We start from the raw sequence: 13,078 nt of genomic DNA, 5'->3' as shown, positions 1-13,078 counted from the left end.
TCATGTGGAAGGATTGACTTATATTATAAGAAAAATAATTATGACATCATAAAGGAAGCATCACTCATAATTAAAATGTGGTACAGTTTCTGAGAATGCAACATGAGGTCTTTAAGCTAGGACTGTAATTGTTATAATTAAAAGAAATTTATATTGCTTATCTTTTACTAATCCAGTTATATACTGTCAAATATGTTCCAAGACTATTTTCATTCTCAGTTTTCCCAAATTCCCATTCATTAAATTCCAAGATAGAAAGGTTCTGCTATAGTTTATTTTATTGGTTGATCTTTTAGAATTTTATCATGCATCTTTTCTCCCTTGAGTATTGATGAATTTCTGTTTATGTCTAACAGTTGTTTTTTCTTTCCTTCCAGATGTTAAACTTGGTGATAGTTTACCACGGCGACCGGATTCAAAGGCCCCGAATTCGGCACCCTCCCAGGGATCCACCCATGCTCATGGCCTCGCTCAGAACTACCAACATATGCACATACATCAAAACTACCACCCCCATCCCCACCCTCACACGCAGAATCCATATCACCACTATAAGAGTGATGAGTTACATAAGCACTGTCTGCCGTCAACAGGGCAGAACTACCAGAGCAATGGACCCTATTCAAATTACCATGGCAGCTCTCATGGATACTCAAGTGGTTACCAGGAGGACCACATAAACTACCCAAATAAATACAGAGAAACTCATACTCGGCCCTCCAATTACCAAGATAATCAGCAGCAGAATGCAAGGGAGGATTACAACAACACTCTGAGCAGTCAGCATAGCGGCTACAGGCAACACACGCACTACGACTTCCAGGACTACCACAACTACAAGAACCACCAGGATGAATACAAGAACCATATCGCTGAGTACAAAAACCAGGACTATGGCACCTATGGGCGACATCAGCGGCCTCACGACCAGAGGTTGAATGGTAGACTTGCCAATGACACCCACCAACAGTATTCTGATTCAGAAATAACCATGTCCAAGGTAGGGAGAGACAAATTTTTATGTTGTTATTTCAGATTTCCTTTTGATTACAGTCTTTGGAAGAAGTCCTTGTCTAGCCTAAGCCAACCTTTCATTCTGTCTGGCGACTAAGACCTTTATCTCTTGAAATCTCAAGGGTTATTTCCTTACTCTGGGGAGCTAGTTATTTGAAAGGCTTTTGACGTATTACTTAAGATTTAGCACTTTTATCTTAATATAAAGTAATTGTTGGGATTAGTTTCAGTATAAGTTGGGTGTCCAGTATTTTTGGTATACCAAAAGTGCCTGTTGCAAGAAGAGTGTGGATATGTAAGAGACTGTGGTATACAAATATTCTGTGGTATGGGTTTTATATGATTTGTGGGCATGAAGTTATTGTGTTCTTGGTTCCTAGTGGGACTTTTAGAATTTTAGCCACAGCTATGTCCATGTTTTATAGTGTATTTTGGTACTTTTTCTTAGTTTTGCTTTAAATCTGTAAGATAAAGGCTTGTTTATCCTGTTCAGTTAAAGCACCCATGGGATGATTATAGGAAATAGAAGGATTCCGCATGCTTATATCTGCATCTGTAGATTAGATTGGCTAGCATTCCACTAGAACAGTCTTCTAGGGAGACCTATAAATAATTATAGCATGAGTTATAAAAGGCATTGTGGCGTTTCTTTTTTCATCCACTGCAGGATGCTTGATTTTTAAGGTGATATACGAGCAAAAATTATGTTTTTTCCTCTGCTCCTTGTCAATGAGGTTTATACCTTTCTTTGTTCAGTTGCTCAAAAATCCCATCATTAATATTTTGAAATTAACCCAAAATAGTTATTTCATACAGATTTTTCCCCAGATATTTGATAGGTGGTAGTTAAAATACTCGTTGTGTGATTATACAAGAAGAGTCTTCATAACCACATGCTGTAGTTTATAATGCGTACTATTATCTTTCAAGTTAGGTGAGCAGTAATGTGGGAAAAACTTCAGATTCTTGTAGTCACTTCCCTTTGCAGTGGGACAGTTATGGAGTACATATTTGATAAAGTATGATAAATCTCTCTCTCTCTCTCTCTCTCTCTCTCTCTCTCTCTCTCTCTCTCTCTCTCTCTCTCTCTCTCTCTCTCTCTCTCTCTCTTGATATTGACAGATTAAATCATATACTTTATGTAAGTTCAAGGTAGGATAGGTACCAGTACCCTGCAAAAATTATTACATATACTCATAGGTGTTATTCTTTTGGTAGCTGAAATTGGAAGTTTCACTTGCATAAGATGAAGTTTTATATATAGATATATATATATATATATATAATATATGATTATATATATATATATATATATATATATATATATATATATATATATATATATATATATATATATAATTTATCAAGTTTAGGTACTGTTTACAACCGGTTGCATAGTGTCTCAGATTGATGATTGTTATAATAATTTTTAATCACACACTTCATGGTTATAGATCTTTTATCACCTAGATTATTTCATAGCAGCTAAACTGTCTTATCATATGAATGTCAACATTCTTTTGTTCTTAGTTTCTTGTTCTGATTATTCATCAAGCCTTTAGATGCCGAATTACAATATAGTACATGATATATTTATGATATTTACTTGTTCAATTATTGTAATATTTGATTTACTTCCAGTAATTTGCTCTGAATGAAATGGAAGAGGACTTTGATTGCCACATATAGATCTGATAATTATTTGGAGCATTTCAATTCTGTGCATGAAAAGAATTATTGTTTAGGGCCTAATCATTGTTAAGCAAGGTCGGGATGCGACAGGCTTGCATTGCTTGTGGAGTTCCTCACAAACTATGTATGTATATACAAATGCACGCACATACATGTTTATTTATACACAGGGTCAGTTACTTAACTATTTACCACAAAGAAGGGATTTTGCAACATGTTTATTTATACACAGGATCAGTTACTACTTAACTATTTACCACAAAGAAGGGATTTTGCAACAAACAGGATGGAAAATACTTTCCCCAAGGTAGCGGTACCTGCTTCTGGTGGTAAACCAGTTTCAATTTCTTACTGCTGCACCATAAAGAGATGAAAGCTCATAGCTTTTTGTAATGTAAATTTAAAGTTATAAGAATTTACTGGTGCATTTGCATAGACTGTACTCGATAATAGGAAACTGAATATTTAATAAGAAAAGAGAAGAAAGTATGTCAAGGATTTTTCTCTTTCACTTACAACAACTAAAGCATTTCCACTGGCTTATAAGTCCTCGAAATCATTTGAAGATTTTTTTTAGAGAAAAGATGATTAATTTTATTGACAAGTTTTTTCCTTGTGGTCAGATCCCTACTCTCGCTGCAAATACATTAATTCAGTATATACATACATAGAAATATGTATATATACATACATATTTGTTTGCATGTATGTATGTATATATATGTATACTAGTTAAAATTTATAGCAGTAGCTTAGCTGGCATATTCCTATGCTTAAGAACATGAGAGTGGTTTGTGAATTAAGTGGCAAAGGTGCTTTAAGAATATTAATTTTAGGCCCTTTATATTTTGTGCCCGCCAGTATATGCTGTAATTGTGGGTATTGTTTTTATTGTTGTTGTTATTTTTATTATATTAACATCATTTAAAAAAGATGCCATGTATCAGTAGATGATCATATCTGTTCTTACTAACAATCATGTATGCATTCAGTAACCCAATTTTACCCAATCATTATCAAACCTATTGCCCATAGTGTCAGCTTAACTAATTTAATTCAACTTGTTATCATCATTACCACTGGCAATACCAACTTTGGACTTGAGTGTGACTGAAAAATAAGAGTAAGTAGTTTATACTGTGGACTTAGATGTATAACCTTCTTTGGGTCCCTACCATTACTCTGATAGTGCTAAACAGATGATTGTTTTACTTCATCATATTGTTGGCCGCAGTTTAGTGTAGAAGGGCCCATGTTCATCTGAGTTACATCCTCAGTAGGATCTGTATTAAAGACTCCAATGCATTCCTATTCTGTATACCAAGACTCCCTGTTTCCTCAGATCTTCTGCACTGAGTATTCTGCCACTCGATTCCCTTTCCCTCTTTGTTGCGTTTAGACTCACGCCAAGAAAGCACGATCAGCTTTGAACTATGGGGTGTATGTGTTTGAAAGGTTAGTGAACGGAATGTATGTAATGCCCTCTCTCTCTCTCTCTCTCTCTCTCTCTCTCTCTCTCTCTCTCTCTCTCACAACTTTGCATGTGTTGCTAGTGCATGATTTTAGTGTCCGATACTTTCATGCAGTTTGTTAATGAAAGTATTCCAAATTCTGAATGGAGTGGATATATCTGATACCAGAAAAATGTGTGTGTGATCTTTTGTTTGTGTTTGTAGTATTACCAGGAGTTACTGAGACAAGAAAACAAATTTGGATCAGTGTGATCTCGAAGTATTAGTCTTGGAAGATGCTTGTGAATCTGCAGTTTTGGTTGTGTGGAGATTGTGAATGAGAGTGAGAGTGCAAGTCTGAGTGGATGAATTTGGGTGTGAACTGACAAAGGCTGTGGTACCTATCCCCTGTTCAGCGTAGGGCGAGGCGTGCCCCAAGTGGCCGTTCTGGGGGAGGAGGAGGACGACCAGCCTCCCTCCATACCACCCCGCAGCACACTACTAACACCGTCCCGCACCACCACCATCACCACCACCACCATCACCATAATCTTCACAATCATCATCTCCACCACCTCCACCACCAGCAGCAGCAGCAGCAGCCGCAGGTGATGACAACATCATCAGTGTCAGTGCCATCGATCCCGCTGGCGCAGCAGGACACTGGTGTCGAGGTTCGAGGTCTTCAAGGGGTGAGTGCTGGAGAACTTTTGGGAAAAACCCACGAGGAGTTGGTGCTGCTACTTATTCAGCTTCGTCGCCATCATTCGGCGCTTCAGGCTGCAAGGCGTCATGCCCGCCTGGAGAGGGACTCCCAGGTACGACCCCCCCTTTCCCCCCAATCCCCAGTACTGACATCAACATTTGTGGCCAACCCCAAAAGCCTACCAAGTCCCACACTTAACTTACAGCCCCACTTTTACTGGGGCAGACTTCTACAATTCCCACAGTCTTATGAATATGACATTTTGACGCATAGGGATTTTAAGCTTTCAATTCAGTGTCTGTTTAGATGCCTAGGCTTATGCTACTAAAGGATCACAGGCAATTTGTACTGTAATTGCATTCTAGTATTATCACTTCATGGTTCATTTAGATCACTTAAAGTAAGTTTCAATGTTTTATGTAACTTAAGTGTTAAGGAGTACATGGTACTGTAAATGGAGCAGTTTTGTGCAAAATTAATTAAAATTATAAATGCCTGTACACAGGTATAAACAGATCTTGAAAATGTGATAATCCTGGAATTCAAATATCATGTGGTTACTATAATTGACCTGTTATCAGAAATCATGGTATGTTCTTGATCACCATGTACTAGGGTTAGTGTCACTGGAAAATTTGCGTGTAATACTGCAGATCTCTTGAAAAGCAAAAAGGAATATCTGATACATTTTTATGGTTTTATTTGCTAATTTTTTTCTGCTGACCTTATATATATTTTCCTCCATACATTTCTGCTTGCTTTTATTAAATTTACTTTGGTGTAGAATTTTGTCTTATGCATGATGCTTTATTTGGGGTGCTTTTATTGCATGGTACTATTATATTTAAACAAGATAATTTGGTATTTTTACTAACCTGTTCATTCTCCTTCCTTTATTTATGTACAGTTTTAGATTTCAGCACATAAATTATCAGGATTTTAAGACATGCTTCCTCAGCATCACTAGTAATGAATCAGAAGGATCCTGAAAGATGCATTATTTACCCAAAGGTAAATGTGCTGTGAACCATTGCAAATCAGGATGTGGCATTGTTTGATGACAGTAAAATGTTCATCTAAAATTTTCTCTTACCTGGGTAAGGTAATTCATGTAGTAAGACATTAGTGCTGAACCACAGGGCATATTGAATTGTTAAAAAAAGCTTAATTTTTGTTTTCATACAATCAACTTACTGTCAGATATATACATAGCTAAGACTCCGTCGTCCCCGACAGAAATTCAAATTTCGCGCCACTCGCTACAGGTAGGTCAGGTGATCTACCGGCCTGCCCTGGGTGGGGGGCAGGACTAGGAACCATCCCCGTTTTCTATCATATTTTCTCTGTCGCCGGTGGTATCAACATTGTTGTTATTACCTCCTGACTTAGATTCATTTTTCAACATTTGATCAACGTTTTTCGGCTTTTTGGTGACGTATTTGGATCGTGTTTTGGACATTCGCTACTGTGGGACGTGTTTTTGGAATAACTCTTTTGGATTTTTCTCAGTATGTCTGATTCTAATGTGAGTGTGAGAATGTGTGTGAATGTAGGCTGCAGGGTGAGGATACCGAAAGCTTCGGTGATCCTCACACTGTATGCCGTAAATGTAGGGGGGTTCAGTGTTCTGCTATTAACACTTGTAAGGAATGCGAGGGTTTGAATGCAGAAGAGTGGAAGACTTTGACTTCTTATTTGAAGAAGTTAGAGAGGGATAGAGTAGAAGAGAAAGGTGTGAGTTCAAGGCCTATTGAGCCTTTCACGGATAATTCTACCCTACTACTGTAGATTCTCCCCCTATAGATCTCATTCTCAAAGTGTCTTTTCGGATTCGGCATCGGAAATTGCCAATCTGAAAGCGACTATTAGAGACATGAAGTCCAAGATGGCGGACTCGAAAGGTAAGGCTAGTGATAGTGAACATTTTAGTGAAGTGAGTCCTATCAGTGTTGTGGAGGGGGCGTTTGATCGTCCCTGCGGCGCTCCCAGGCCTAGACCTCTTCCAAGCTCCCATGCCCAGAGGAGAAGGAAAGTCGAAAGCCTTAAGGAGGTCGTGGGGAATCCCCAACGGTCAGACGTCCCTTCAGCTAGCTCTGCTTCATGGCAGCCAGCTCAAGGGCGCTATAGGAAAAGCGTCCTTCGCGAGTGTTTCTCGTCCTCTCCCTCTCCCTCACCTAAACGAGGGTGGAAGGAGTCGAACTTATCGAGACCGCTGAAGCGTCATATGAAGCAAGACATTGATTCGAGTCCAGAGCGCTTCTCGGATGACGCCACGTATGCTATAAGAAAGCGAAGGTGGCGTCAGCGTCATCCGGACGCCTACGAAGAAGTACCCCACTCAGGCTTCTTCTCCGAGTGATGACGAGAGACGTCATGCACTAGAGTAGGAGAAGCGTCAAGAAAGATCATTATGGCGGTTCAGGAACAACTGTCATCTCTTGTGGGAGTTTTAGCGCCCCGTCGGAAGGACGTGACGCTTCCAATTAAGAAGTCTCGTCCTCTCGCACCTGCTCGAAGAACGGGGGCTGACGAGAGTGTTGTAAGACAAGAGAAACGAAAGACGTCTTTTAGAAGTGAAGCGTCATTTCAAGCGGATCTTAGACGTGACGCTCCGTCCAAGATGGTGACGCCGAGTAGGAAGCCCTTAGAGAGCGAAGCGTCTTCCAGACGCGAAGCGTCATCAAGACGTCAACAAGAGACGTCATACATGACGCTCGGAGAGCGGGAAGCGTCATACAAGACGTCTTCTAAAGCGCAAGAGAAGCCGCAGGTTGTGACGCTTCCAAGTCGGATCAAAACGGGAAAAAGGAAAGACTTTCAATTCCCTTAGCCCCTCTCCTATCAGGAGTTTGTCTCCTCCAGAGGAGGAAAGTTCTGAAAGGAGAACGGAAACTCAGATTTATCACGAGTTGGAGGAAAACTCGGATGATGACGATCATGAAGAGAGGGCTTGTCCAACTATAAGGTGTTGACCTACCCTGCTTCTGGAGGAATACGGAGACGAGTTGACTCCGGCTGCTCCTCCTTCTCCGCGCTCGCTCTTTTCGAGTGCGAAGGCGAAGAAGCCTTCGTCTTTTCTGAAGATGAAGCCCACAATCTCGATGAAGCGGGCTTTACACGCCTTAGACTCCTGGATGAAGTCGAAGAAAGACTTAGTCAGGACAGTATTTTGCATGCCTCCAGCAAGGTTAGCTGGGAAAAGAGGCATATGGTACAAGACGGGGGAGGATATGGGTATCGCTCTCCCTTCTACAACAGAGGCAGATTTTTCGACGTTAGTTGACGCTTCAAGGCGTCCAAGTCTTAATTCTGCTCGTATTACATGGAGTATTTCAGAACTGGATCATCTCCTCAAGGGACTTTTCCATGTATTGGAAGTCTTCAACTTCTTAGATTGGTCCCTTGGGTGATGTCCAAGAAGCTCACGATTCACAGGGAATCGAACCTGAAGCCCTGTTATGCATTTTGTCTTGCATCGACAAAGCGGTACAGGATGGATCTTTTGAAGTCTCTTCATTATTTGGAGCAGGTCTTTTGAAGAAAAGGACGGTGTATGGCGCCTTCTTAACAAAGGCAGTCTCGCATGCTCAGAGGGCAGCTCTACTGTATGCACCCCTTCTGTATGACTATTTTGTTCCCTTCCCTTTCAGTTAGTGAATGGACGTGGCTCACAGTCTTTAAACTGAGAAGGCGACGCAGGATCTTCTGACGCAGTCAGCTAGGAAGAAGAAACCTGCTTTAGTTTCTGACAAGAAAGAACCTAGCACTTCTAGGCAGCCCTTTCGAGGTGGTCCGATCTCCAGACCTCCCGCAAGAAGGAAGGCTCCAGAGAAGAGAGGTACGGTCCGCCTTTCGTCCCCCCCTTTAAAAAGGGAAAATGAAACATTTCTCCTCCAAGCACCAGTAGGTGCCAGGCTCCTGGGATTCGTGGAGGCCTGGACACTGATAGACGCAGACGCGTCTTCACTGAATATCATAAGGAAGGGATATCGTATCCCTTTCCTGAATACTCCGCCCCTAACGTCAATACCAAGGGAACTATCAGCCAAGTACAAGGACCCTGTGCTGAGGGATACTCTTCGATCGATGGTGGAACAAATGTGGGACAAGAGTGCAATAGAACTAGTACTGGATCAAAACTCCCCGGGGTTTTACAATCGCCTTTTTCTAGTGGCGAAAGCCTCGGGAGGCTGGAGACCAGTACTAGACGTCAGCGCTCTGAACAAAATTTGTTCAGAAGGAGAAGTTCTCCATGGAGACTTCTGCTTCAGTCCTAGCGTCATTACGACAAGGAGATTGGATGGTGTCTCTAGATCTCCAAGACGCCTACTTTCACGTCCCGATCCACCCTTCGTCAAGAAGTACCTCCGTTTCATGACGGGGGAAGGATCTTTCAGTTCAGAGCCTTGTGTTTCGGCCTGTCCACAGCTCCTCAGGTCTCACAAGCCTGATGAGGAATGTGGCGAGATTTCTTCATCTCAAAGGAGTGAATGTCTCTATGTACCTAGGTACGACTGGCTCATCAGGGCCAGATCGGAGAGACAGTGCTTGGAGGACCTAAAGTTAACTCTGGATTTGACCAAGGCGTTGGGATTGCTTGTGAACCTCGAGAAGTCTCAACTGACCCCCAGACAAGACCTAGTCTATCTGGGGATTCGGATGGATTCTCAGGGTTTTCGAGTTTTTCCTTCGCAAGAGAGAACCGCAAAAGGTTTGAGGATAATCTCTCTCTTCTTAGAGAAACAACAAACGTCAGCGAGGGAATGGTTGAGCCTTCTGGGGACGCTTTCCTCGCTGGAACAGTTCTTCCCACTAGGAAGACTTCATATCCGTCCACTTCAATTCTTCCTCAAGAAGTCTTGGAGCTGGAAAACCGGACAACTGTCGGACGTTTTTCCCATTCCAGTGGAGATAAAGGTACACCTACAGTGGTGGTTGCTACCTCTGGAAGAGAACAAAGGGATCTCTCTAAGAACACAGAACCCAGACCTAGTGTTGTTCTCCGACGCGTCGGAGACGGGTTGGGGAGCGACATTAGGCTCAGAGGAAGTGTCAGGCACCTGGGAACCAGCACAGGTGTCCTGGCACATAAACTGCAAAGAGCTCTTCGCCGTACACCTGGCCTTGAAGAGCCTAGAACCTCTGGTGAGAGACAAGGTAGTGCAAGTAAACGTGGACAACACCACCGCACTTGCCTACATTCGGAAACAGGGAGGGACCACACTCCTCGTTCCTTTACGAACTCACGAGGGATCTATTACTTTGGATGTCTCACAGGAACATCTCCCTGCTGACAAGGTTCGTACAGGGAGTAAGGAATGTGAGGGCGGACAGGCTCAGCAGGAGGAACCAGGTCCTTCATACAGAATGGACTCTCACACGGAGTGTGTCTCGATCTCTGGTCTCTGTGGGAACTCCTCATGTGGATCTCTTCGCAACATACATTTCAAAAAGGCTCCCAGTGTTTTGCTCGGTCGTGGAAGATCCAAGAGCGATTATGGTAGACGCCTTCTGCTAAACTGGTCTCGAGTGGACGTTTACGCTTTTCCCCCATTCAAAATCCTGGGGTTAGTAATGAAAAAGTTTGTGGCGTCAAAAGAGACGAGGATGACATTAATAGCCCCCTTTTGGCCGGCCCAGGAATGGTTCACGGAGGTGGTAGAGTGGATCGTAGACTTTCCAAGATCCCTACCAGGAAGGACGGATCTTCTCAAACAACCACACTTCAAGAGGTACATCAAAACCTCCCCGCTCTCGCTCTGACTGCCTTTCGACTATCGAAAGACTTGTCAGAGCGAGAGGCTTTTCTCGCGAAGTGGCAAGCGCGATCGCGAGAGCTCGCAGAACCTCCACTACGAAAGTATACCAGTCGAAGTGGGAGGTCTTTAGAAGGTGGTGTAGAGCCAAGAAGTTGTCCTCCTCCTCTACCTCTATAGCGGAAATTGCTGATTTTCTTGCTATTCCTGAGAGTAAAATCTCATCTAGCCGTATCCACAATAAAGGGATACAGAAGTATGCTCTCGGCTGTATTCAGGAACAGAGGATTAGATCTGGCAAATAACAAAGATCTCCACGATCTCATAAGATCTTTTGAGACTTCAAAGTCTAAGGAACCAGTACCTCCGAACTGGAACTTGGACGTAGTCCTCAAATATCTGTCTTCGGATAGATTCGAGCCTCCGCATCTGGCATCATTTAGAGACATAACTAGAAAATGCCTATTCCTTTTATCATTAGCGACAGCAAAAAGAATTAGTGAGTTACAAGCTCTGCAGGATAAAGTAGGATTCAAGGGAGACTCGGCTATTTGCTCGTTTAAGACCCGTTTTTAGCGAAAACGAGAATCCCACGAATCCCTGGCCTAGGTCATTCGAAGTCAAAGGAATGTCGAGTCTCGTAGGCAGAGAAGCAGAGAGGTCTCTATGCCCTGTTAGAGCTCTGAAGTTCTATCTCAGAGGAAACGTCAGTTGGGAGGCTTATAGACAAGGTCTTTGGTGCGCGGTAAAAGACCCCACAAGACTGATGTCCAAGAATGCTCTAGCGTTCTTTGTAAGAAACGTCATTACGGACGCTCATAAGGTCTGTCCTGACGAACAATTGCAACTACTGAGAGTAAAAGCTCATGAAGTAAGAGCGGTTGCGACGTCTCTCGCGTTTTATAAGAATATGTCGCTTAAGAACATTATAGATACGACATATTGGAGATGCAACTCAGTATTTGCATCTCATTACTTGAAAGACGTGCGTGTGACGTATGAGAAGTGCTTTTCTCTAGGTCCTATCGTATCGGCAGATACGGTTCTGGGTACGGGAGCTGACACCAATCCTTAAATGTATATACTTTTCTTCTGTTTGGATATGATCGAATCTCTTCGAACAATGGAGGACTTAGGCTAGCACGGGCGGCCGTCTATGTTGTTCAGTAAGAGAATTCTTGTCAGATCCAATTAGTTGAGTATAATTTTTTTTTTTTTTTTTTTTTGAAAATTATGTATGTGTGCGTAGTGGTTTTGAGTTACGGTTGTTGTGACGAGTTCGGGGATAACTCGTAACAATCTTTAGTTCTAACATATGGTTAGGATCAGGTGGTCGGGATTGGTTGTGTGCTCCTTCATAAGGTGTATTGTCATATAAGTGGATCAGCACCCATTGACAAAGTCCTTTTAGGCTCTGCTGAGTAAGTGGGTAAGACCCCATCGGCAGACCCACAAGAACTCTTGGCCATAGATCACATATCTCGCTAAAGTTTCTTGAGGTGATGCAGACTACTGGGCGAACACCCACGAAGTCTACCACCTATCAGGTAGGAACCAAGGTTTTATTTATACCTACAACATATGTTGTTTACCTGTCTATTCCATATAGTAGCTGTCTCTTACCCTCCACCGAAGGGTGCCAATCAGCTATGTATATATCTGACAGGTAAGTTGATTGTATGAAAATGATATTGTTATGTTACAATAAAGTTTCATACATACTTACCTGGCAGATATATACAATTAAAGGCCCACCCAGCCTCCCCGCAGGAGACAGGTGGAAGAGAGAAAATATGATAGAAAACGGGGATGGTTCCTAGTCCTGCCACCCAGGGCAGGCCGGTAGATCACCTGACCTACCTGTAGCGAGTGGCGCGAAATTTGAATTTCTGTCGGGGACGACGGAGTCTAGCTATGTATATATCTGCCAGGTAAGTATGTATGAAACTTTATTGTAACATAACAATATCATTTTGCTTTGTTTTTGGCATTTTCTGTTGAGAAGCTTGACCTGAGTCAAGAGTGTAATTTTTAAGAAGAACAGAGCTTTAATGTCTTTTCTTTTAGTCCACTAGATGTTTGTTATAATAGGTTGTTTTTATGGTGATAAATAATAATTTTCACTTTTAATAAAAATTTTCATTTCCATTTTTGCTTTTTTATAAGCTTATTGTAGTCAGAGACGAGATGTAAGTCATATAATTTTAAGTCAGTACATGATTACAGGTCTTGAACAAAACTCTTTGTTGCATTGCAATGCAGAATGCACATATGCCTCAGAGTAAGCATAGCATCAAGAGATAACTCATTACATTTGGTAAAGTGAATTTGTGTCATTGAGACCTTCTGAGATTGTGCGCAGAATTATTTTACTCTGTACATGATGCTTCTATTTTATAGAAATAAAACAGTATACAAAAAGCTGAGATATTATGACCTCCATATTTGTCTTGAAATCC

The 13,078-nt window shown here is 41.9% G+C and overlaps 1 protein-coding gene across 1 annotated transcript in view; it reads left to right on the top strand.

Moving 5' to 3' along the window:
* LOC135214027 (uncharacterized) overlaps positions 1 to 13,078 on the top strand; it is a 322,809-nt gene that overhangs the window by 251,462 nt on the left and 58,269 nt on the right. The window contains 2 exon segments of the mRNA XM_064248143.1: positions 378 to 1,000; positions 4,745 to 4,975. Of these exon segments, the coding sequence (XP_064104213.1) occupies positions 378 to 1,000; positions 4,745 to 4,975 (854 nt within the window).

The sequence above is a fragment of the Macrobrachium nipponense genome, chromosome 43 (genome assembly GCF_015104395.2).
Source record: "Macrobrachium nipponense isolate FS-2020 chromosome 43, ASM1510439v2, whole genome shotgun sequence".
In the NCBI taxonomy this organism is placed as follows: Eukaryota; Metazoa; Arthropoda; class Malacostraca; order Decapoda; family Palaemonidae; genus Macrobrachium; species Macrobrachium nipponense.
This window is presented reverse-complemented; position numbering and strand designations above follow the sequence as displayed.